The 27,154-nt window shown below is 36.1% G+C and overlaps 1 protein-coding gene across 4 annotated transcripts in view; it reads right to left on the reverse strand.

The window, feature by feature from the left end:
• The window catches only part of woc (zinc finger protein without children), a 717,317-nt gene that overhangs the window by 141,208 nt on the left and 548,955 nt on the right, over positions 1–27,154 (reverse strand). For 2 of the 4 annotated variants that reach the window (XM_090381483.1, XM_090381482.1), the window contains exon 17: positions 22,227–22,446. In XM_090381483.1, coding sequence (XP_090237609.1) covers positions 22,227–22,446 — 220 coding nt within the window. Of the gene's footprint in view, positions 1–22,226; positions 22,447–27,154 lie in introns of those variants that run through there. The other 2 variants (XR_016547396.1, XM_090381484.1) reach the window with 2 other exon arrangements.

Here is a 27,154-nt window from a genome sequence, read left to right on the forward strand (position 1 = left end):
GTGGTCTGTTCAAGTCAAGTCAAGTTGGCCTTTCAAGAGGATTGATTGGGTCTTGGTAGGGTAGACTGCTACATGGTGGTGCATTGCCCAGTCCTGCAGGGTGGAGACTGCCGTATTGGCAGAGGCCTCCAATTGGACCCTGTTATCTGAAGCTAGCATCAGTACCAAATCATTGGTGTAAGCCTGGGTTTTGATTTTGCCAAGGTCCAAGTTGAGGAACCCATCAAGGACTATGCTCCAAAGAAGGGGACTAAGAATGGAGCCCTGCGGGCAGTCTCGATGGACTTGTTGGTTTACTCCGCAGTAGGTCGCCCTTACTTCGATGCTCCTTTGGGAGAGGTAGTGTTTTATGCAACTTTATAAGTTGCTTGGTAGTTTAGCCCCTCTGAGCCTGCCAATGACACTTGGCCACCAGAGGGTGTTAAATGCCCCAGCAAAATCAATGGATAAAATTAGGAAGTATTTTTGGTTGCAAATGCTGATTACATTATCGAGGGCATCTGTTGTGGATTTGCCCTTTTTGAAGCCATACTGTTTGTCAGAGGAGAGGCCAGCATTGTTGTAGTGTATATCAATACGTTGTCATAGGAGGTGTTCCAAGGTTTTGCTTATGACAGAGACATTCAACTAGTAGTGATATGGAGACTGTAAAAGAAGAAAAGACATCTGCAGCACCAATGGAAGAGTCTGTTTTTCAAACCTTCTGTATATATCAGGCAGCTATGAGAATTGTTAAGAACATGGCCTTTATGAAGTTGCTTAATATTTTGACCTGCCAGCAGGGATTTCTTTTCACACTGTTGAATGTTGAAAATAGGTCACACGCGCACACACACACACACAGAGAGAGAGAGAGAGAGAGAGAGAGAGAGAGAGAGAGAGAGAGAGAGAGAATCTTTTAGTAATGCCAGTGGGTTTACTGTTATAGAATATTGTCAATTGAGGGTTGAAAAACTAATGGTCAGACGGGTTGGGCTGGAAGGCATTGAAATGTGGCTGCATAATGGAGGAGCAGCATTTTCCTTCTAAGGTGAAGTCAAGTGGAGGTTCTAAATGCCCTAGAGCAGTGCAAATGGCACTGTGTTAAATGGTATTAAGCCTGGTCAGCGAGCGCACTTTTCCTAGTTGAGTCGCAGACAACAGAACAACAACCTATATGTGAACTGATGGGAGCACGATACAAATGTAGAAGAGCATATGTAGAAGATACATATACTCTTGTACATTTGTAGAAGAGCACCTAATATCATGGTGGAACTGGATCTGAGGGTTAAATTTCTTCAGACAAATAGTTCGGCAACCAACATTAAACCTAGGAAATGAAAATTACTGGTGAAATGGATCAGGAAATTCTTTAACCCGAGTTCTGGTTATAGACACTGCTTGGGTTTTTGTGCAGAAGTGAGTTGCAACTGTTTTTTTTTTTTTTTCTGATAAACAATAGCTATTCTGCAGTGTCCATATCAGTAACTTATTTAAAGAAGTTGTAGCTCTCTTCATAGTATGAACTGTGAATGACAAGATATCGTAAGATCCGCACAATAAATATATAGTTCTACAGTACTGAGGATGTTCAGTGTAATAGCATTAGTAGAGACATGTGATGAAAGAAAGCAGGCTTATATAGCATCAGCCACAAAAAAAGTCTAAAAGTTTGTCCAGTTCTTACTTGAATTTATTTAAGCTATCAACTTCCACAATGACAGATGGAAGTTTGTTCTAGCAATCAAGTACCCGCTGGCTAAAGGAAAATTTCTGCACATCTATATTCTACAATTGTCTTTCCTCATTTTCAATTTGAGTTTATGCCCCCCCCCCCCCCCAAGGCTCATAATCTGAGCAAGAGAAAGAATCCCATCAGCATCGAACTTGCTCAATGCATTCAAGGCCTTATACACCTCAAATCAGATCACCTCGAAGGTGCCTAGTTTCCAGATGCTGCAACTTGCAAAACTTAAGCCATTCTTGGTAAGGGCTTTGTTCCTCTCATCAATCTTGTTGTGCTTCTTTGTACTCATTCCAGAAACTGTACATCCTTCCTAAAATGAAACCTCCAGACCTGTATGCAGTACTCAAGGTGTGTCATGACAATTCCATTATACAAAGGGATAATTGCCTCCTTTTCTGTACTAGGAAAATTAAAGTATATATCATTGACAAGACCCATGACCTGCTCTGGCAGCCTGTCTGTACTGCTCAGAAATCATATCTAACTGCACAATTACCCCCAGGCCTTTTTCATTACTACCACCCTGATTGTAGTATCACACAGTTGGTAAGTTTCTCTGGGGTTACTTCTACCCATATGCAGCACTTTGCATTTATCAATGTTAAACTTCAGTTGCCACCTCAGCCTATCTGCCCAACTTTTCTAGATCCTGTTGCAGTAGCATACTGTCATTAACAACCCTGCCAACTCTTGTATCATCTGCAAACTTGGACATACCTAAGTCTGATATACCTACCTACATCAAGATCATTGATAAAACAAAACAGCAATGGGCCCAACACCAAATCCTGGGGGACTTCACTAATAACATTAGTCCACAAAGAGCAGTGTTCATTGATTACTTGTCTCTCTCCCACTCAACCATCCTTTTGTCCATTGTAGCAACTTGTCTTTAATGCCATACTTCTCCAACTTGTACAGTAGTCTTCCATGTGCAACAGTATCAAAAACGTTCCTGAAATACAAATATATGATATCAAAATTATTTTTTGCATCCAGTTCCTTTGTGACCACATCATAGTATCCAATCAAATTGGTCAGACAAGACTTCCCCTTAACAAACCCATGCTCTGCCTGAATTATTTCTGCAGTCCTGTCTAGATGATAACGCAATGCTTCTTAAACCAGTGACTCCATTATTTTCTCCCGGGACAGAAGTTAAATTAACAAGTCTGTACTTACTCGTGTCACCATGTGTGAATTGGGGATAGTGTTTAGTCTAAGTGAAAAAAGGATAATATCAAATATCGATCACTGTGGGATACTCTCTTTCTGAGTATAACACTGAGAAAGAACAGTTTGATAACGGAACTGTAGTTAGTGTCTTTGCAATCCCAGGGCATAAAGTTCTTACAGTATGCCATACCTTCAGGTCATGTCAATAGCCTTTTCAATATCCAGACTTACCATTACAAGGTGTTCATTTTTGACATAAGTATTACGTATTGTAATACTTATGTCTTGGCTTTGGTGATGAGATCCAAATTAATTGTTGTTTATCAATGTTTTAGTTTAAAGCACCCAGATAAGCCACCATTGTATCATTCTTTCTAGTGTTTTTACTTATGCAGTTTATGATGAGGGAGATTGATTGGAAATTTTCTTCCTTTTTATCAATGTTTTAGTTTAAAGCACCCAGATAAGCCACTATTGTATCATTCTTTCTAGTGTTTTTACTTATGCAGTTTATGATGAGGGAGATTGATTGGAAATTTTCTTCCTTTTTGGATTTGGTACAAGCTTCATTCCACCAGTGTTTAATGTTTTTTTTGTTTGAATCCAGAAGACTGAGGCACTGCTTCAGAAGCTGCAGCCAGAATATGCTCAGTGACATCATAAATGGTCTGTAGTCTGATAAACTAGTTATCAAAGGAAATGTAGGATGAATACTTTGCCCAATCTGCTTCGGAGAATTTTCATATTATCCGATAATCAGGGCATGGGGTTTGTAGAGTTTGAATTCTGCATAAAATTGGGAAATGATCACTGTTGTGTAGGTCATTTAAAATATCAACTGTATACTGGGAAACAATGCAGAGGAATAGACAGACAAATCAATTGCAGGCACAGACCCTGTGAGCAGGTGAATGTAAGGATTATAAACCGTGTTTAGCAATGTAATGGTCTAGCAGTTTCTCTTTCAATTGTCATCTATACAATTCATGGGCAGATTTTCAAAGTGGATAATGTCCACCACAGTCACCAAGGAGACAAAAGGGAGATGTTATTTCTTTTATAAGGTCTTTTACTTCTTTCAACATGTAGGTACCATTAGATAGATCAGACAAAGCATTTTTCCCACTGCTACACATATATTAACAGCTTCTAAGTGGATCTGAAGCAGAATGTCTAGAAGGTATTTTACAGTTAACTAAAATCATAATGCCCCCAATTGCAGAATTTGAAAAATTTCTATCTTTACTGTATACTTACATATATACTAATGCCAGGAGCATAGTAAATAAATTTCATGAATTTAAAGTACCGATTTAAGTCAAAAAATGTAGACATTGCATTATTTAGGTTTAGCTAAGGATAAGTCATCTGATTGTTTTTTGTACGTTGAGCATTTTTTCCTGCCTTTTTTTTTTTTGGAAACACGGGGCATCCAGTATCCATGGTGTATTTCGCATGCAGTTCTAGTAAGGTTTCCTCATAATCTGAATGTACATCCACTTCCACAGTGTTGGTGGGTGATTCAATTTTCTTACTTTAGCAATGTTTGATAGTTTTATGTCAGTGAAAAAAAAAAAAAATAAAATAAAATAAAAAAATAAATAAAATAAATGTGAGACCATTCGAATATCAGTTGGGATGCTAATTGGAGTGTTCGTTGCTTTGCTGGTTTTAGTTTGAGGTGTGTCTTTCCAGAGGTTGACAGCATAGCTTTAACTCAGTTAGCTAGAGAGGTGCTCGTAGGGTATTGATACATCTCTTTGAGCTGCTGTTGAATGATAGCTTTCAGTGTGAGCTGCATAAGAATGACTAGGCATGGTCAACTAACTTGTCTGCATGCATCAAGGGTATATGACTTTTATGTTCTATTTTGTATTTTTGAATTTTCTTTCCAGTTTTCCACATTTCACATGATTTAGGAAAGGCCGGGTGGCTTCCTTCAGTTGGGGCAAACAGGAGGTGAGGCTGAACAATCTGCTTGTGTATACTCCTTGGGACCACAAATAGGAGAAATGGATTCACGTCTACATGCCTGCTGGGAATGGCCATATTTTGGGCATTTAAAACAACAAATGAGATTCATGATGTAATATAGTTTAAACAGCCAGCTTGTATTGAGGATGGCAAATCTGGAGTGCTGAAAGATAATACGATAGATCGATTTGGAATGAAATTTCTATCTTTTTTTGTCATTATTCATTTGGCACTAATTACCTATTGATTGCTAGATTTCTGAAATAATTCTGCTCCAGAAACTGTAAGTAGGTCCCAAGCTGTGATGACCCCTTTCAATGATTTAAAGTATTGTGGAGAGTAATGGATAGTGGCAGCCCACCAAATGTCGCTGTTCTGAGCAGCCACTCGGAATGTTCTGAGATGGCTGTTTCAATCAGGAAGTCTCTGGATTGTAGTCATTTCACCATTTTTGGTGATCCAGCAATGGATTCCAAATATTTCTGGAAAAGAAATTGAGATAACTGGCCCACAGGCTGGGTGGATAGAGTGTATCACCAGAAAGTTTGGAATGTGACTGCCATACTTTCGAAGAGTTTTAGGTTGGTTAGAGTCATTTCATCAGACATTTCTGGTCTTTTGCTTGAAGACTCTAAAGGTGGAAAGTTATTTAAATCCATGGTTGCTCCTTTTAGCCCTGGGAGAGGGAGTTTCTTCTCCCAGGTTACTGGCCTACCATGTGGAGGTAGGCGCATTGCCAACCAAAGACCAAGTGATCAGGAGAGTAGGAGAGCAGTACATTGCTAGTGGAGGTAGCAGTAATGTTGCAAGCGAGGTCTGCAGCAACGATATCTTACGTGTAAATGTAGATGCAAAGTACCCATTCAGTTTGTCAGCACATGAGCAGGATCACCAATAGTTAAACCAATGATATCAAGTCTATCAATGTGATTCATCTCCTTCCTTCTAGTGTTTACATAATAAAGAAGTTCGTTGCTGTTTTTCTTTGCATCCTTCGCTAAAGATTTCTCATAATCTGCCTTGGCTTGCCTAACCTCCTTTGTTACTTGATTGTAGGCTACTTTATATCTATCATAGGTTTCTCTATCAACTGATAATTTATATGCATCCAATGCACCTTTCTTCTCTGTCATGTGTCTCATTAGTTTATCTGACATCCTTTTCGGTTTAAGCCTTGAACTCAAGATGATTTCTTAGATGGTATGAAAAAAACCTACTGCCCCTATGATTAGTTCCCTGAATGGTTCCCATTTAGAATTCATTGTTGGTAACATCATTAGTTGGTCCCACTGTACAGAATTTTAAAACTCCCTGAGACCATTGTAGTAACCTTTACGAAAGCAAAAACCCTTCCCTGATGGTAATTACATCTTTGAGTAAATCCCCCACCTGTACACTGTGATCCCTACCACATAGTGGTTCCTTTATCTGCAGGTTCTTAATGCATGAATAATCATTGCTAATAATTAGACCAAGAGTACCTCTCTCTCTCTCTCTCTCTTGTTGCCTAACATTCTGCTGTAGAAAACAGTCATCCAATAAATCCACAAAAGTATTGCTAGGATATTGGAGGGACCAACCCCAAGTTCCAGTCAATATCTAGAAAGTTAAAATCCCCCATTATGAGGCATTCCAATTTGCTGGCCCAATCTACTTCTCTGTACAGCTGTTCGTTGTACTAATCACAGTCATTAGGCCTATAACATACTCCTACTCTCAACTTTGCTTTCCCAGTGCTTATGTTACACCAAACTGATTCAACATTGTAATAGCAACCAATGTCAACTGGATGCACTGCCTTAGATTTTAAGTTTGTTTTAAATAAGAGCATAACTTCTTCCCCATCCCTATCCTTTTTGATATGAAAACATCTTTGGTGGCACATACTAAATTTCAGACTAAACTAAAACCAATCTATCCTGATTTTGCGACACGGAAATGACAGCATTTCTGGTTATATTAAAAACTGTAAATGAAGATTTGCATCATGGAAATGACATGTCGCAAAATCATGATGGAACAGAATTCTAAGGGGACAAAAGAGTTATCAATGATGGAAATGACGTGTCCCAAAATCACAAGTTTACATGATTTTGTCAATTTGAAGCAGCATTCATGTGACAAGGAACGAATAGTGCTTCAAATCGACATGTCTGTCATTATTTTCTTGAATAACATAAACATAAAGGCTAATTTGGTTATAATTTAAATTTAGCAGCAAACTGTTATCTTGCTTGTTTGCTGATAAATTTAAATTATAATCAAATTAGTCTTTATATTTAATAATTGTAGTTAGTTAAACAGACAGATAGCAATCAGAAACTGATAGCTCTGTTAATTATTGGGGGGATATATTGAAAGGGGTCTAATCAAGAAGCGTGTGCTATGCACTGCTGCTCCTTCCCACCTGGCTACGGAGGCGCCCCATTGTCCACAACTATGGAAGAGAAGTGAAATAAGGCAGGCCATTCTCACACAGTATGGATCAGGTAGTCCCAACACAGTGTCAGTAATATGAAAAGTAAAATTAATGATAAAGCTAAAATAAAATATAAATGTTTTCAGAGTAGGGGGGAAAAAATTGGAATTTATATAATTTTGAAAAAAAAAAAAAATAAATAATAAATAAATAAAAAAAAAAAAAATATATATATAGGCAACTCCCACATAACATGGTACCTCTACAACAAGATTGATAAATTGCGGAAATCCTCGCACAACTGTACTTATATAACATGATTTTACTCTAACACGGTTAGAGAATTTCGGTAAACCTCTCATAACAGGGTATTTTTGAGCTTTTGTGCAGGAAAAACCCTGCTATTATGTTGAATGTAATTTTTCAACATTTCCACTCTTTTTGAATCCCTGCTGTTTATTCGCTAGTCAAAGAAGAAAAATTGTTGGCAAATTCCCATGTTACATTCTGTGATATTGAACTTGTGAAAAAATATAGATTTCAAAGTTTAATTACTATTAGATAGCACACCAGGCCATCCAAAAGTTTTAAGTCATTCACACATTGAAGTTATGTTCCTACCGCCACAGTTGTACTGGGTTAATACAACTTCTTTCATTCAGTTGTTAAATAAAGGCATTATATCCACCTTTAAAACTCATTACATTAGAAAATCATGACAATGGATTTTGCAAAAAAATTGATTTCAAATCTATTGAAGTAATGGAGGCATGGAAACATTTTTCAATTGTGGACTGTATCAGAGTTGTAGCTCTATCACTGAAAGAAGTAAAACCGTAAATGCGTGTGGCAAAATGTATGGCCAGAGTCAGTTCATTCAGGAAATATGATCGGAAATATTCCATATTCCATCTTAGTGGCATAAAATGGAATGGTGCGATAGTAGAACTTGCTACGTCGATAGGAGGGGAAGGTTTTGATCATATGGCTACTGAAGCCCTCGTAGGTAGCACAGTCGATAGATTCGCCCTCCTCCTCCCCACACCGGCTGGAAAATACCTGAGTTTGAATTCCATCGATGAAGGGAGGAAATTTTATGGGTCTTTTTCACAACGTGACTGAGTTAGTCAGGATCGGGCGAGGGTAGTATGTTTTTTTATTCCAGAAACTCTGATTTTTCATCCAGTGACCTCAGGACACACAATTTATCAGCAATATACACAGAGTAACATGGCCTTAGTTGCTGTATCAGAGTTGTAGCTCTATCACTGTATCAGAGTTGTAGCTCTATCACTGAAAGAAGTAAAACCGTAAATGCGTGTGGCAAAATGTATGGCCAGAGTCAGTTCATTCAGGAAATATGATCGGAAATATTCCATATTCCATCTTAGTGGCATAAAATGGAATGGTGCGATAGTAGAACTTGCTACGTCGATAGGAGGGGAAGGTTTTGATCATATGGCTACTGAAGCCCTCGTAGGTAGCACAGTCGATAGATTCGCCCTCCTCCTCCCCACACCGGCTGGAAAATACCTGAGTTTGAATTCCATCGATGAAGGGAGGAAATTTTATGGGTCTTTTTCACAACGTGACTGAGTTAGTCAGGATCGGGCGAGGGTAGTATGTTTTTTTATTCCAGAAACTCTGATTTTTCATCCAGTGACCTCAGGACACACAATTTATCAGCAATATACACAGAGTAACATGGCCTTAGTTGCTGATGCTCCTAAAAAATTAAAAAAAAAAAAAAGATCTAATTACTGAAGACGTTTAAGAATTACTGGTAGAAAAAGAAGCGGCGTAGTGGATTTTGTGCAAATGGCATCGGAGGTAAAACCAAATCATTTCAGATGATGATAGTGCAGATGGAAATTCTAAACTTCCAAATTTTACACTAAAAAACACATGGGAAGGCATAAAGTTAGTCAAGCAATTAGAATCTTATTTTTTGAAAGAGCCCAAAGTTCAAAAGGGAGCTTAAAAAATGCTTAGTTCCATACAATGAAATTCACAAAGATCTATAAAGCAAAAGCAAACAAACACAGATTACTGATTTTTTAAAGAGAGCAGAAGATACATGAAATCTAGAATGGTGTATTTTTGTTAACAAAATAGTGTATTTTTGTTAGCTTTAGAACGTAACCCCCCTTTCTACTTTATCTTAGTCCTGTATAACACGGTTTCGCCCAACACAACATTTTATAGAAACCTAATAACCGTGTTATACAAGGGTTACTGCCCACCCACCCACCCACCCACCCACCCACCCACCCACACACACACACACACACACACACACACACACACACACACACACACACACACACACACACACACACACACACACAGGTGTTCAAAGAAAGTTCTCCATCTAGGAATTTCACATTTCGCTATGTTATGTACTAGCATCACAAATAGAAATATAAACAAAAGATATTTATTAATAGTTAAGGCAAAGCTAAGTAATATTTGACAGGTGCTCTCAAAATATTCCAAAATGAGCATCTGCAACCTTTATACAACAGTTTTGGTAAACACGACAATTATGGCTGAAATGTTATCAGAAGCCCTCAATTTGCTCCAGTTTATCATTTTAAATGAAAAGTTCGCCAGGTGCAAACTAATATTTAGTTGAACCGCCTCTGGCCCTGATGAGAGTCGAGGCATTGACAAAATCAATTTCTGTAGATAATCAACTGATAGTTCGTGGTTCCAAACACAAATTATGAAGTTCACTAAGGGTCTTTGGTTTCTTCCTGGCAACTGCAGATTCCACAGGATGCAACAGTTCTCTATAGGATTCAGGTCCGGGCTGGTTTCTAGCCAGCTAACAGTTGTAATGGACCATTCTTCCAACCATTTTTTCACCTGTAACAAATATAAACACATTACTGTCGAACCTCTAATGCAGAAATGAAGTGAAAGTAACCAGAGAATGCCTACTTACAATTTTTGCCCAATGACAAGGAGCAGAGTTGTCCTGAAAGATGCAGTTACTTGGCAGGTTTAAATGGTCTAATGGTTCGCAGCAATTTGCCTTCCAATATAGCAAGGTATCCACTGGCCTTTATGGAACCTTTTATAAATTGCAGGTGACCTACCCCGCGATACGAAATGCACCCACATATCATTTGGCTGGTAGGGAATTTAACTGTAAACACCATACAGTCTGGATGGTATTCTTTACCAAGTCTACGGAGAATCGTTTGTCTCCCATCACACAATTATGGCTGAAATGTTATCAGACAATTCAGCCATGCAGGTTGAATTTCTTCTCATCCAAGAAAATAACTGACTTCCACTGCTCTGGGGTTCATTTGACATCCTTACACCAAATTAATCGGGCCTTTTTCATTTTTTCTGTGAGGAGGGGCTTCTTCTTAGGATGACGGGCTACAAGTCCATTTTTGAAGAGGCACCTTCTGACTGTTACTGCACTTGCTACCACTCCTGTATGTTCTTCCCATTCTCTTTTCAGCTCAGACGAAGAAGCTTTACGGTTTTTAAGGCCTAAGGTCCTGTTTTGGTGCAGGGACTCGTCTGCATCCGGTTCCTTTTTTTCCTATCAGCAGAACCAGTATTCTTCAGTTTGGAAAGAAATCTACTCACTGTCGGCACTGATTACAAAATACTCTATGATGGGCATCAACTGCATGTAACTTGCCATCCTGACACAAGCAAGGAATGATTGCAACTTTTGTAGAGCGTGCTTATATAGCTGAAAGTAACAGCTGATGCAATATTATGCCATCACTTTACGAGTGTCAATCTTATCTGATGCAATATGTAAGAAATATTGCCATATACTTACGTTATTCGGAAGACAATTACAATTTTAAGGGGTGATGCACTTTCATTGAACATCAGTGTATGTGTGTGTATAGTGTTGGAATTAAAATTTAAAACAAGCAAATGGTATAGGGCAAGGTATTAAATTGAGAATGGGGAAGGGCTAAAAGAGTAATTACATAAAGACAAAAATAGCAATAGAATGAGGATCCTCATATTGCACTAACAGCTTTATGAACAGGAAAAAGGTAGAAGTAGAAAGTAAAAAGATAAAAAGTATAGAAAAAGATATTAAACATAATGGGCTAGATAGGTTTGTAAAGCCCAACCTAATAGTAAGGGCCCCTGGCTTTGTGAGTGTTAGTATAAAAAGGAGACTAATACCAAATGCTTGTAATGAAGGGAAAGCAAAAGAAAAAAAACATATAAATTGAAAACGGGCCTTAAGACAAGCCAAAAAAGAAACTCTTCCACAGTTATGGACAAGCATAGAAATGCAGTTTTTGATGAAAGAAATCTACTCACTGTCGACACTGATTACAAAACACTCTATGATGGGTGTCAACTGCATGTAACTCGCCATCCTGACACAAGCAAGGAATGATTGCAACTTTTGCAGAGCGTGCTTATATAGCTGAAAGTAACAGCTGATGCAATATTATGCCATCACTTTACTGATGAAATACCTGACCATGTATCAATATTTACTTTAGCTATCATCAGATTTTTTGCATTTTTGCTTCACCCCTTTTTCGACCTATAACTAAATTTGCCCAACCATTTTGTATTTACTTTACAGTTCCCTCACCTCTAATTTGCTTTGCAATTCAGCCTATAATTCTCTTAATTCGTCATAACATATTGGATATTCACATTCATTCTTTCTTTCTTTTTACAAACCTACAATACTTTTTCCTGCTATCCAGTTTTTGGCACCTTGTGTAATTTTCACTCCCATCTTTGCACCTACATCAAAATTTATCAGATTTATTAAATCACACACACACACACACACACACACACACACACACACACACACACACACACACACACACACACACACACAGGTAGTTCCCAACTTTACAATTAATTCATTCCTAGCGCGTGATCGTAAAACAGGAATTTATTTCCCATAGACAATATTCAAAACAGGGGTTACGTTCACAACAATGAAATTTGACCATAGTAATGTTAAATAATGGTAAAAAAAAAAACAGTTTATGCATAAACAATGATTTATTTATCCATAGAAATGAAAACATAGCCTTTAAAATCAAGCAAATTAAAATAATAAAGAAATTATTTGTGTAATACAAATGTTAAAGAACGTTTATTTTTTATCATCATTGGCTAAACGCATGCTTTGATGGTTCGGCACTCATTGTTGGTTTGTTTGAAGCACAAGGAGTCATCATCTTCAGAAATGCTTCAAGAGTCGTTTGTTTCCAAAGTCTTCTCTTTTCTTTATAAATTTTACGATAGTATGCATAAGCATTTTTTAAATCTGTAGCAAATTTTTTAGTGCGCTTGAAATCTCAATTGTTTTCCTATGTATTGAAAAGCTTCATCAAGCCCCTTGAGAGTGAAGGATCGAACAGGAGTTTCAGCTGTCAAATCTTATTCCTCAGCTTCTTCACATTTTGCCATTTCAAAGAGATCTTTATTTGTGAGCTCTCCAGTGTGCACTTGAAGCAGATCAGTGGCATCAGTTGTAGCCACCTCAAGCTGCAATTGGTTAGTATTATTAATGACTGCTTCTGTTTAATTTTGTATGTTCTCTGCTGGTTCTGGAAATCCTTCAAAATTTTCAGTAAACTGAGGAAGAGTTTATTTCAAACACCCTTCAAATTTATCCCCCTTAAACTGGATAAATATGAAATAAGACAAGACAGCGAAAATGAAGAGTAATACAACCGCTCTTTGTAATGTCAGCCAGCACAGTAACCATTTTATGTTATGTGAGTCAGTGAGATGCTCTCGTCTGCCTGAACAAATGCACACATAGTAGTAGTACCATATCGTATAGCTACGATATGGTACTACGTTGTTTGAAATGCCGTATTTATGAATGTTTAGCATTTGTTTATTGCAATTAATGCTCATATTTTCGATTTTGTTGATACTTGAAAATAAGAACTCGTAGAGTGGGAACTGCCTGTACATATATACTCAAAATATTGGGTTTAGAAAACCTTAACATTTTAAAGTATAAACCACTTTATCCTTATGGGCTCACCAACAAATTCAATGGACACTGTTTTACCAGCATTAAACAAGACCAGTGCGTTTATAAAATTTTCCAACTGGTAAAAAGACCAACAATATGAATCAAAATTACTGTTAAAAATACTGATAAAAAAACACATAAAGCTAGTAATATTGGTAAATTTTCAGAACTGTTAAAATCACAGGACTATCCAATTATAAATATCAAGCATATCCATGACATTGTTTTTGGTTTAAAAAATGGTATGCTAAGGTCCTTATTAAAATTAAGTATCACCTAGCTATGTGAGTCAGTAATTGTAGATTTAATTTAATTGTAGATCACTATAATAATCTACAATTAAATTATTTATTGATTGATATATTTAAATTCAAATTGGGTAATGTATCCTTAGTCACCAAAGAATATCTCAATTTCAAATTTCTAAACTTAGTTATGGACAATATTCATACTGAACATATTATCAATGAATTGTAACTTTGCACTGCCTATTGCTAGCTCATGTATCAGTACACATTACCAATAGTAATATATACTGATAACTCGAGGGTTTTCTGTTGCCCAAATTTGACAGTTGTCTGTATTCACTTATTCATTTAAGCAGAAGTGAGTTTCGTCACTCCAAAGGATGTTCCATAGCTAAGTGATATCCACTGTCGTTTGCGCCAGAAAGTGAAGTGCATATGTAAAATGAATATATGCATCACCATGCTTTAGCTGCTGTAGCATGTGCATCTTGTAAGGATAGTACCGAACACCTGACGCATTACTAGCCTTACAGTGGAATACGGTGTGTCCAATTCATGAGAAACAGCTCGCACACATCTTCAACACAAGAGGAGTCCATTCGCTTTCGACCTCTACCTGGTTGAACACCAATATAATCATTTTGCGGACAGTACAAAAAAATCACAGGTACACACCTTATGCGCTTCTGATGCCGGAATTCTCTGATAGCTGCAGCAGCATTGTTGCTGTTCTGATAGTAGAACTTCACTAATAGCGCCTTTTCCTGCAATATTGTTGGCATTGCTGCTGTAGTGCAAGCGAACAACCACTTGAAGAGACTGCTTTGCTTTTATACAGTACAGTAGAGCTGAGTAGTGGCGGCAATAACTTACGATTATGCAAATAACATAAGTTATTATTGTACCTGTTGTCCAAAAATCTTTTCAGTACGAGCCTTAGAACTCACTCCAGAGCCCTCTACATAGAGATACTTTAATTTTAACAACCCTGTACTTCTCACTTAGTTTCTGGGGATGTCTCTTTCTTCTTCCCCCATTTCTATCTTTTTCCTCCCTCACCAAATACTCTACTTTTACTATGTTCCTTCTACTTTCCTTATTTATTGCTTGAAGTTTACAGATAAGTTGGAAACCTCAGCTTGTCTGAAATTAATATAACCAGTGCAGCAATTGGAAAATGACACACTAGGAAAAAAAAAAAAAAAAAAAAAAAAAAAATGATGATCCTTGTATGAGTAAACTAACCTTTGTTTATTCACATGTGTCCACTGCATGCAACAATCACAAAGTGGCTGGAATGACAGCTATACTGTTCAGTGTTCTCTTCACAAAACTGAATGGTGTTGACATCATCAAAATTCATCAAAACAGTCTTTCATTTGGTACCTTGAGATTCATTTGGTATCTTGAGTTTCACTTGGTACCTTGAGTTTCAGAGAACAAAAAGAAGTCCTATGGGGCTACATCTCGTGAATACAGTGGGTGTGACAGTACAAGGGCTTCTTTGCTAGCCAAAAAATACTAAACAATGAGAGCCTTGTGGCTTGGTGCATTGTTGTGCAAGAGGAACCAACTGTTGTCTTCTCCATACTGAGGCTGCACTCTGCAGATTTTCTGCAACAAAAATTTCAAAATGTCGAGATAGTAAGTAAGCAGCAGTTTGGCCACGGGGAACGAACTCTTTGTGCACAATTCCTTTGCTGTCATAAAAAGTGATGAGCATGGTTTTGATTTTAGACCTTTCTTGATGAACTTTTGGCTTTGGTAGAGTTTGCCAACTTCCACTTTACACTTTGTTGCGGGGTCATACCGAAAACACCACATCTCATCGCCCATACCGATCGAATTTAGGAAGTTGGGTTTGCTTTAAGCAACCTCAATAAGTTCTCTTCAGTGTTCAGCTTACACCTGTGATTCACCCTCTGTTAATAAATGTGGAACAAACTGTGTACAGACCTCTATTTTCTTTAAATCCTGGGTTATTATTTGTCAAATGGTTTCCTTAATAACACAGATCTGAAATCATTCGGAGATTTGCACACCGGTCATTGTTAATGATTTCCCACACCTTTTCAATCAACTCTGGTATTTGAATCGTATTTGCAGGGGCTCGATGTTCATTTTCTTCCATGGGGTGAAACATTTATGCCAATTGAACACACATGCAGAAGACAGACAGTTCTGTCCGTATCCTTGCTTCATCACATGAAACATTTCCGTAACACTTTTACCCAGTTGAACACAAAACTCGATATTGCTCTTTATACTTTTTTTTTTTATTTTTAAATTTGAGAGTTCAGTTTTTTTTGTTTTTTTTGGCAAGCAGGACTTGTATAAGGAAGAAAAGTCCATTTAGATCGAACATTGTGTACTTCAGGTATTAAGGTTGTTTAAGTTAATGGTGAAATCTTTTGACACCTGGTCAGTGTACAAAGGTGAAATATAAAATGTTTAGGTGAAGAGGATCAAAGATCCTCCATATATTTATGAAGAGCACTGAGGGAAGTTGCATACCACCAGGTCCACAGGATAACCGAAGATCAACAGTCCAAAGGCCCCCGGGTGCCAAGCGATCTTCCATGCTATTCCTATTGTAATTCTTAGCCCTGCTGTTTTTCCTTGTTTTATAAGTCTTTCTGTTTATTAACTCTACTTTTTAAAAATATAAAAAGAGAGCCAGGAAAAGGATTGTTATTGTTTGTTTGTGATTTGGTTTTTAGGAGCATCAGCAACTAAGGCCATATTGCTCCAGGATATGCGGTTGTATTTGGTGGCGACGGGTTCGAACCCTGGTCTAATCAAGAAGCGCGTGCCACGCACTGCTGCTCTTTCCCACTTGACTAAAGAGGCGCATCCAGGAAAAGGAAAGTACCTTTTTCTTTACTCCTTATTAGTTTACTAACTGTACTAACTCCTACGCTTGGCCACAAGCAGCACTGCTCCTGCCTCCCCGTGGCGGGGGCTGGTAACTTTTGTGGAAAAGCTAATCCCCCAGGGTGAAAATAAGCTGCCATGGATAAAGTAAATTATCTAGCATTAGAGCCCCTGAGCTCAAATACCACAGATTGGTATAACTCGGATCAAGGAAATGCACAAAATAAGCTTAAAAAAGATAATCACCAGAGTAATCAACTTTCCTCATTATCCATTCTTTAACTAGTCAACCAGTGAACAAACTCTCTCCATTTATGATACAGAGATTTCTAGAAAATGCTGCTTGATCACCTAAAATGGTCAAAAATTACAGTCAGGGGATTTACTCATTGAGACAACACAGTCCAAACATTCAGAACTGTTGTTAAAGCTTACAATATTTGGGGGAATTCCTGTTAAAATCTTTCCCTATACAACCCTAAATAGTTCCAAAGATATTATCTCTGAGTGGGATCTGTTGAATGTAACAGAAGAAAAGTTGTGGTGCAAGATCAAAAGGTCATACAAGCTAAGAGAATTTTGAGTTGTAGGAATGGCAATCATGGGTGCAGAATCAGCACACTGGCGACTTCACTGCATACTTTAACGTTGTGGAAACGAGTGCAATGCTTGAACCTATTAAACCATCTGTTGCTTGCCACAAACTTGACTTGGGGTTTGCCGTATTCATCCTTAATATTTTCATAAATACTTTTTGCTTTTGTTTGATTGGCCATTGGACTCAGGGGCACTTGCTTCTGAATCTGATTTTCCATTCATATTATTAATAGCTTTTTCATCTTTGATATAGCACCTGAACTCTGTTTTGTGATCACTGCTGATCTTAAGTGTGTTGATCATATGGGCAAGGTCCCGAGGTTGCAAAAGGTGCACTGCACCCGGGCGGCATTGTTCAAGGGGTGCCTGAAAACCTGAAATTTACCTACATATATGAAGAAAATTTCAAAGAGGATGACAGATTTCAATTGGCACCCAGGTGCCACATACCCCAGGATCGTCCCTGGTTGATCCTTTGACATGTTCTTTTATATGTGCACTGTCCTTTAAAACAGTATTCACTGTTGAATCAGCGGGATCTAATTGCCTTGCAATAGATGACGAACTTTGCCCTGCTTCGTACTTCTAAATCATTTCATCTTACATTTCTAAATCAATTTTGTTTTGTTTCCTGGCATTACCACCACTTGCACTTTCCATTGGTCCTTTTCCTTTCATCATTTTAATATGTAAATAGGAATGAAGAAAAGATTCTGAAAATTTGTTTTTATATACAGCAGGCCCCCGTTATAATGCGGTTCGCTTTACGCTGATTCGCTATAACGCTGTTCTTATATTATAACCCATATCTGACTATAACGCTGTCACAGATCACTATAACGTTCTTTTACAGATTGCATTTTTGGCATATTTAACGAAATCGTTTCATTTGACGGAATCGATATCTTGAAAATGAATAGCAAAACAGCATTAAAACATTTCCCACCTCAGTGAAATTTTCTCGCACGCTAATTTAATTGCAGTACAGTGACTTGTTACGTAGTTCCGAGATCAACATTCTAAATTATGATCAAGTATATTGCTTGTAATATTTGCGTTATATGCATTTATCCGAAGTCTAGTCATCGCTCAGTACCGTATTAGACATAATGCGAAACGGACAGTTTACTTGACCATTGTATCATAATTAATGCAACCAACGCAGTTACATTTTCGAAGAGTTAATAATGGCCGATAAGAATGAAAAAGCAACAATGTCTGAGCACATTACGAAGGCTATAAATGTAAGAAAAAGACTGAATTTGAAAATTAAATTAGACATTTTGAAGCAAATTGATTCCAGTCAAAGACAAGCGGAAGTGTGCCATAATTTAGGACTTGAAAGTTTAACTGTAAGAACAATTATAAAAAAAAATAAAGAATTAATTTTTGCAGCGGGAAAGATAGTTGTTCCACTGCAAGAAACTAGGGCTAGGCCGGCTATTAGGATTGAAATGGAAAGACTTTAACTAATTTTATTGAAGATAATATCCAATGCAGAATTCAGTTAAGTTAAATATTATTTTAAAAAATGAGAGAGAGAGAGAGAGAGAGATTAGCCAATATAATAATCTGAAGAAAACTCACCTAAAAAAAAAAGAAAAGTGGAACCATTTAAAACTAGTAAGGGCTGGTTGAATAGATTTAAAATCCAGGGAGAAGCTGCAAGTGCAGAAGGAGCCGAAACTTTCAAAAAAGAACTTGTTAAAATTATTGAAGAGGGATATTATATGTTATACTTCTCAACAAGTTTTTAACATAGATAAAGCAGGACTTTTGTGGAAACGAATGGCTAAAAGAGGTTACATACTGAAAGAAGAAAAAAGCATGCCAAGTTTCAAAGCGATGAAGGATCGGTTGACTTTATTGTTGGTGGTAATGGTGCGGGGGATTTAAAATTAATACCCCTTTTAGTTTATTTGGAAAAGGGCCCAAGTTCAACCCAAAATCGACACATTTTTCATGATTAAATTCATCAATTAAATTAAATCAATTTAGATACGTAAGTAGTTACCACATAATTATATACATATGTAATGCAGAATATTTTATATGTACAAATATTTGAATATTAAATATTTTGACTGACGTTTGTGCATCTTTTCACTACCATTTATTATTGATTAGGAAATATCCTATGGCACCGACCGCAACTCACAAATACATATGTTACTTTATGGGAATGCGGCACTCGCTTAGCGCGGATTCACTTAGCGTTCTGTTTTTAGGGAATGAATTATCAACGTTAAGCGGGGGTCCCCTGTACAGGCAGTTCTCACTTTACGAGTTTCTGGGTTAACGAGCTTTTTTTTTCAAGTATCAACAAAATTGAAAATATGAACATTAATTGCAAAAAATGAATGTTAAACATTCATAAATACCGCATTTCAAACCACGTGCATAGCTATAACAATACACTGTACCCTGCTTTATGATATTAATCCGTTGCCATCGTATCGTGAAAATATCGTAATGTGAACCCAATAACACATTGTTTTTTGGTAATTCATTCCACGACCTCGGAAGTTCAAATTTTCGCTATATAACTCCCTAAAAGGGTCGTTTTTATAGTGTAAATTGGTTACCAATTCAAATCATTAAACGCACTACACTTTCATCATTATATGTTCTGTTATATGAACCAATTTTGGAACGGTTTTGTGATATTTTTCTAAAGCACATTTCTGGAAGTCACAACCATAAAACAAAATCAATTTGCACTTTCTGGTTTATTGGGCTTTTCTGTCACTGCAAGCAATTATAAATGGGTAGTAAACTCTATGTTATTGCATTTGTAAAAATACCGATAGCTGGAATTCTGTGAGTTTTTAAGTTATTATGGTGAAAGGTGTTTGCCCTTTACTGAAATCTTCAATCGTATAAAAAACAAAAATTTTCAGAATTTTCTCTTTATTCCTTTTTTTTTTAAGCTTTGTAAACTTGTTATTCCCCTCAAGTCTTGTTAGTTGCAATTTGTGCATTCTGTTAAAAAATGCTTATGAATGCTATTGAAATTTATAAAGTAAAGAGAAGATTATCTTGGAAATAAACGCCTCTTGAAGCATTTCAGAAGAAGACAACTCCTTGTGCAACAAACCAATGAGTGCCAAGCCAATAATGAGTGATCAACGAGTGTGCATTTAGTCGATGGTGATGAAGAATAAACATTATTTAACATTTGTAAGCCATAAATAATTTCTCTATTATTATAATTTGCTTGATTTTACAGGCTACGTTTTCATTCCTTTGGATAAATTAATCATTGTTTAAACAAACTAACTAGCTAACTAATTTCATTCTTGATAACATAACCCCTATTTTTAACATTATGTCTATGAGAAATAAATTCCCGCTTTAAGAGCACATGCTAGGAAAGAATTAACTCGCAAAGTCGAGAACTACCTGTTATTGAAGATTTCAGTGAAGAGGAACACATTTCACCACAATAACACAAAAATCCACACAATTCCAGTTATCGGTATTATCGCAAATTCAATAAGATCGACTTTACTATCTGTTTATAATTAGATGCACTAACAGAAAAGTCCAAAAACCGGAAAGTGCAAATTGTTTTATGGCTGTGACCTTCGGAAATGTGCTTAAGAAAAGGCATTCAAAATTGATTGTTATAACGGGAACTTTCATGATAACGATGAAAGGGTAGTGCAATTTCCATTATAAATAAGACCTTTTAGAGAGATAAACAGTTTAGTAACATAGCAAAGTTTTCAACTTCCAAGGACCTGGAACAAATTACCAAAAAATAAAAATAAATAATCGTGTTATTGGGTTCACATTACAACATTTTCACAATACCTCTATTTATCACAACAGATGCAAAATGTTTCCATTTTTTTTTTTTCAGTTTGCACTGGCCAGCAAAACTTGCACAAAGTCAAATTTGCATGTTGGGGAGTTCCTGTATTTCCCATAATTTTCTACATTTATATGCAATTGGTTGTTTCTTTTTATTTATTTATTTTCTGTTATTTGTTACCTTATGTAGTTTTCTCCCAATTTTTCAGCAATTTTTTTTTACACTGTAAGTTATTTAATTATTTCTGTTCTTCTACAATTTGAAGCAGTTTTCTAAATTTATTAAATTAATTATTTATTTAATTGGTCTTAAAGTAACCAGAATTGGGAGGGCACTGTTATCTTTCTTTATCTTATATTTTCACAACATTCTACTATTATATGCTTTTGTCTGTTATTTATTTATTTATTTTCTATTTGCTACTTTTTTAAAAAGTTTTTCCACAATTTTCAGCATTTTTCTAACAATGTCAGTCATTTAATTAATTATTTCAATTTTTCCTTAATTTTCTGCAGTTTTCTAAAATTGTCAGTTATTTAATTTATTATTTATTTAATTGGTCACAAAGTAACTAAAATTGAGAGGGTGCTGCTATCTTTCTTTATCTTATTTAGGCAGCATTCTGATTTATAAATCACTTTAGCAATGCTTTCACAGAATGAAGGTAATGTTCATGTTCTATTGGTTCTGTTTGATCTACTATTTCTGTTAGGTTGATTTATTATTTGTTATTATTTCAGAAAATCTAATTTTTATTTGCTATTTCGGGAAAGTTGAATTTTATGCTTACTATCTTATTTTATTCTAAACACTTCTATTATTAATTTAATACATCCGGTATTTCTCTATTCTTTATTGGATTTCTGTAATATATTACATCTGGAATTTCACAAATTCTTCAAAGATCACACTATTACTATCTACTGTATCACCAGGAACCCTACTAAAAGGTAAAACTAAAAAGTTCCTGTAAAGCTAAAGTAGTTTCTGTTTCACTGAAACTACTTTTTAATAGTCTCAACTTTAGCTCAGTTTCACTCAACTTTTGCATAATTAACTTTGGTCTTAACATTAAAATTGTGGACCTGCTATGCAGCAGCAGATTTTATCAACCAGTATGGGTTGTGTATTGGTATTTATAGACTTTCAAAGTGAGGTGGTGGCTGGATGATATTTCAGTAATCTTTCTGTGCATGTAACTGCAACTCATCTGAATCTCTTAAAATTACAGCAGTAGATGTTACTACATTTAGTGAATGAAGACTACATGATACCTCAACAAAGTTGCATAAAACCACCAAAGGGCTACAAATGGTTCACAGTAAGTTTTGAACTTAATAACAATATATATGGGAAACTTACAACACAAAACTTACCTAAACAAAGATAATAAATACTGTCAGGAGCATATTCTTCTCCATTAGGTTTACGAACCTCCTTAACAAACAGACAGAGTGAATAGTTTAATTCATCTGGTGGCAACTGCAATAAATCTGTTTTGAACAATTTTAATTTCCTTGATGACTGTGAACCTTTTTCTAATTGTGCATTCTTTTCCAAAACCCAATGTTTCCAAGCACTGACACCAAATGTGAACTATGTAAAGATAAATGGGTAAAAAAAAAAACATCTTTAGTAGATGAAAAATAGAAAATAAAATGATTTAAAATCAACAGAAGCATATTTTAGCAGCTTTATACACAAGTACACACTTAAATAGTGGAAAGCAATCATCCTCTATATTCTGTGCACAATGGGCTCAAGCTCTCTTCCTAGTCTAAGTTAAGAAGCTCCGTTCATAGTTCAACTTAAAGAGCATCTATGTCAAAAAAAAAAAAAAAAACCATCTGAGGTGTGTTGAATATGTTTTATACCTAGGGGTATACTCCATAGCATTCTGAACACCAGTATGTTTTCAAATATCTATTCTGGAATAGATATTTGGTATCTATAAATATTGGGAAGAAATCACATCCACTAGATTCTATGGACAACACAATTATCAAGCTCCCTTCCTAGTCCAACTTAAATAGAGTACCTATGTCAGAAAATATCTGTGTCAACTTTAATGTTTTTTACTTAGTGGTATACCCCGTAATCATTCTGAACACCTGTATGTTTTCAAAATATCTATTCTTGTGATTAACAAAGACAGAGGCAACTCCGTAGCCAGGTGGGCAGGAGCAGCAGTGCGTAGCACACACTTTTTGATTAGACTGGGGTTCGAGCCTGTGACCACCAAATACGGAGGATGCAGAAAGGTCAGGGAATGACCACTGCATATCCCCGGAGCAATATGGCCTTAGTTGCTAATGCTCCTAAAAACCAAATAACAAACAAACAAAGACAGTAATGTTGAATCCCTCACAGAAAATTGGTAGCCTTTCTCAGATTTTTTGTGCATTTCAAAATTTAACAAAATTTTGAAATGCACAAAATTTTGTTTGAAAGTCTTCTTTTCAAGTTACGAAACTCTCACTCTCTCTCTCTCTCTCTCTCTCAGGCACTGGTATGCCTGATATTACAATTTTTTTCTTAGGGTACTGCAGATTCTAATAACTTTCCAATTTATTTTCAAGTTTTGACATGATTGACCTTTCCATTCCAAAAAAAATTCCCGGTAATCCTTCTGATTACAATTAAGTAGAGTAAAATCCCATTACAATAAACACCATTTTAAAAATTTTAATATAGCAAAAATTATACTTTCAGGTCTTGGGTGACTTCCTTTAATATCAGCCTTTGTAATTCTTATTTGAACCAATTAGTTCCAATGAAAAATTCAGTACAATGAATTATTTTCAAAGTCGATTTAAGCTTAAACTGTATTATTGGTTTACTATTAAAGAAAAACTGAATGCAAAAAGTGTGATTAGTATAAGGACATATAAACTATAGTTTGGTTTCATGTCACACCTGGAATTCATTCTAGGAAATAACGTGTTGAGTGAGTATACCCAATATTGTAAATATGATGAAGGAGGATAAATAAATACCAGTGAAAGTAAGGGTGGGAGGGAGAGAGAGCAGGTTTTTAAAAGATGCAGAAAAAGGATTCAGGTTCATAGCTCATGCTGAATGATCATCCAGTGACTCCCAGCAGTGCATAGTGGTGCAATACCAATATCTTTTTATTGGGAGGAACTACCAATAGTCAAACATGCAGGATTACTAGCAGGATGGGAGGTGGGGAGAATATTGCATAAATCTATTTTGAAAACGAAATGCACAAGGCATAATCCTTATGGATTTTGGTAATTAACTATATAATATCAGTGTAGATACACCATAGTTAACTCATAAATTTGAACTATGTATGTAGTGTAAAAGGCATCGTTTTAATAGTATCTCGTATTGTGGGTGCCTTCACAATGAGATAGCTGGTATTGCACTACTTCAAATAAATAACACTTCTCTAGTAGAGAAGACTACTGTTATTTATTTTCAGAGGATACCACCACCCAGATGATTGTTTCGAAGCTAGTGGGCTTCATCATCAGTGGGCAGACAGGTACTCTGGTAGTGCAACGTGCCATCACAGTTGCGAAGTTATATCCATAATATGAGACATGCCAAAGGGTGTTGGTAATAATTTACACTACATAAGTAGTTCAAATTTATGGGTTAACTATGGTGTATCTACACTGATATTATATAGTTAATTACCAAAACCCATAAGGATTATGCCTTGTGCATTTCTTTTTCAAAATACATTATTACCCTTTAGCATCTCTCATATTGTGGATATAACTTCGCAACTGTAATGGCATGTTGCACTACCAGAGTACCTGCCCGTCCACTGATGATGAAGCCCACTAGCTTCGAAACAATCGTCTGGGTGGTGGTATCCTCTGAAAATAAATAACAGTACTCTTCTCTACTAGAGAAGCGTTATTTATTTGAAGTAGTGCAATACCAGTTATCTCATTGTGAAGGCACCCACAATACGAGAAACTATGCCTTTTACACTACATACATAGTTCAAATTTATTGGTTAACTATGGTGCATAAATCTAATAACACCGAAGAACACCGGTAAGTGACCTTGTTCAGCACTGTATTGCATTCAAAGTACAGTCAGTCCTTGGGCAATATAAACAGGCCTTATGGGAAAAAATAGGGTTATGTGCCGACTACCCAAGGTTGAATATACAATTTGGTTACAGTTGTAACCAAAACATTACCAAACTCAATAAATAATTGCAATAAATTATGTATTTTATTTTGAATTTTACGTAATAAAATATTGCTAATGCTTTTATCGTAAGCAAACATGTTCCTGATCTCTTCTTTGTGTGATCTTCTGTCCAATCAGACAACAGACGTTCCACCTCTTCCAATTCTTTGTGTCTTGATCTAACATATTTTGTTACACTGAATTGTTCCTGCTACAAAAGTTGCTTTTATTTTCTCTGAATTCTTTCTAATTGTCCTCAGCAGCTAGGTTATGTTATTTCATAACCTTAAAAGTAAGTTAGGAAATAATAAGGTTTCCTAACTTCGTCTCTCACGCTGACATATCAATCAATATATCGTTCTTGACTTCTACTGCCACTACTGATAACACACGCCGTCTGTTTACTGAGAATGCAGGGAGAAACTGAGGTAATGGCAAACCAGTTTGTCTGGCAAGTTTTCCATAGTTTGCCGTGGTTCTTGTGTTGGCTTTCTTTACCTTAGCTGCTTTTCTTTTTTCTCTGAATGTCCTTCCCCCTCTTCACCTTACATTAGTTTTCTTTTCCTCCCTGGGAAACAAGTTTCCCAGGGAGGAGGGCAAGCAGATAGTAGAGGAGGCCTTGCCTCCTGCGACTAAGGACAGGTACCTGGAAGCAGAAGTCTAGGTGATCACTGCTTCCAGGTAGCCAAAAGGCCAATACACATCACCATACTACACTACACACACACAAGCTCACAGCCAAAATTTTTCTGTCCTATTACTTCCTCCTGTGCGGGATGAAAAACTTTCTTTTTCTTTTTTTTTTTTTTTTCCCCTCTCTTTACTTCCTTTTCCTATATCCCAGTTCAACTGGTACAGAAACCCTCCATCCTGTGTGGGATGATTTCTTCTTTTTTTTTTATTACACGACACACACTGGGATTACCTTGACAGAGTATGTAAAAACTGAACAGAGTAACGAGACGGAGATGAACTTCTGTTCTAGGAGCCGCCCATACAAAAATACAAATGAACCTGCAGTATCTTCACCAGCACGCTTCCTTTTGCACACCGTTTTCAATGAGGCATTACTCATTTTTAGGGAACAAAGCACAATTACAGTATAAAATGAACAAAACTGAGGAGGCAAGTTTGATTCAGACAAACAAAGCAGCGCATGTGTAGAAACTGCATGAACAACACAGTAAGTGATGCGCTGTTGTGATTCTGCCATTTGATTGCTATTTCTTGTAAAAGCAAAGCCAAATCATTCATAAGTGAATTCAGTTCATGTTATATGTGACATCGTTCCCCTATTTATAAATCATGTATGATCGAATTCATGTAGTGTAAACGAGTGTTATACGAGGACTGACTGTACTGTATTAGAATTCAGAACTAAACTCAGATTTCATATAAATACACAAAAAATAACATTAAACACTAAAAACAAAATTAACATATTAATATCTAAAAATTAATGATAATTTATTTCTATTGTAGTTTACAGTATTTCTTAATTATGTGGTTTATTAAAAATTTATTATGGTTAACCTTATTATGATTTTTATTTACTTTTGATAAATAATAAAATACGCTTTCAAAAATAACAAGATAAACTGTGGACATGTATATTTACTTCTGCAGTACCTGTTCTGTTCTTTTATTTGTTTAACATCAGTTTTATTAAAAATTTTGATGATAAAGTCAGAATAATTTTGAGCAATATTCATTAAAACAAAATTTTAGTACAAATAATTCATGTATTCCTGATAAGGTTAACCATAATGAGATTTTACTCTATGTATTTGTATTATTAGTTTTATTTACTAACTTCAGGTCAGTTATGTAATTGACAGAACTTGATAAACCAGTCAAAACTACTGTATGACTGACTTTGATGCTAGTAATGTCAGGTATAGTAAAAAGTGTTCGACATTTGCACAAAGGCAGCTGATGTGTTTGTTATAATGCACTTATTTTGAAAGAATATTTTATAAGGTACCAATATATATATAAAAAAAGTTTCCTAAGATTATGTCTCTTTTCCAACTAGCACATCTGAAGAGTGAAAATTTTAAAAAATAAAATAAAAACCAATAACAGAAGAGTCCAAGACATCTGCCAAGACTTTTTCTTGCCAGTTAA

This window comes from Mastigoproctus giganteus, chromosome 9 (genome assembly GCF_048544385.1).
Source record: "Mastigoproctus giganteus isolate SK-2022 chromosome 9, ASM4854438v1, whole genome shotgun sequence".
Taxonomy (NCBI): Eukaryota; Metazoa; Arthropoda; class Arachnida; order Uropygi; family Thelyphonidae; genus Mastigoproctus; species Mastigoproctus giganteus.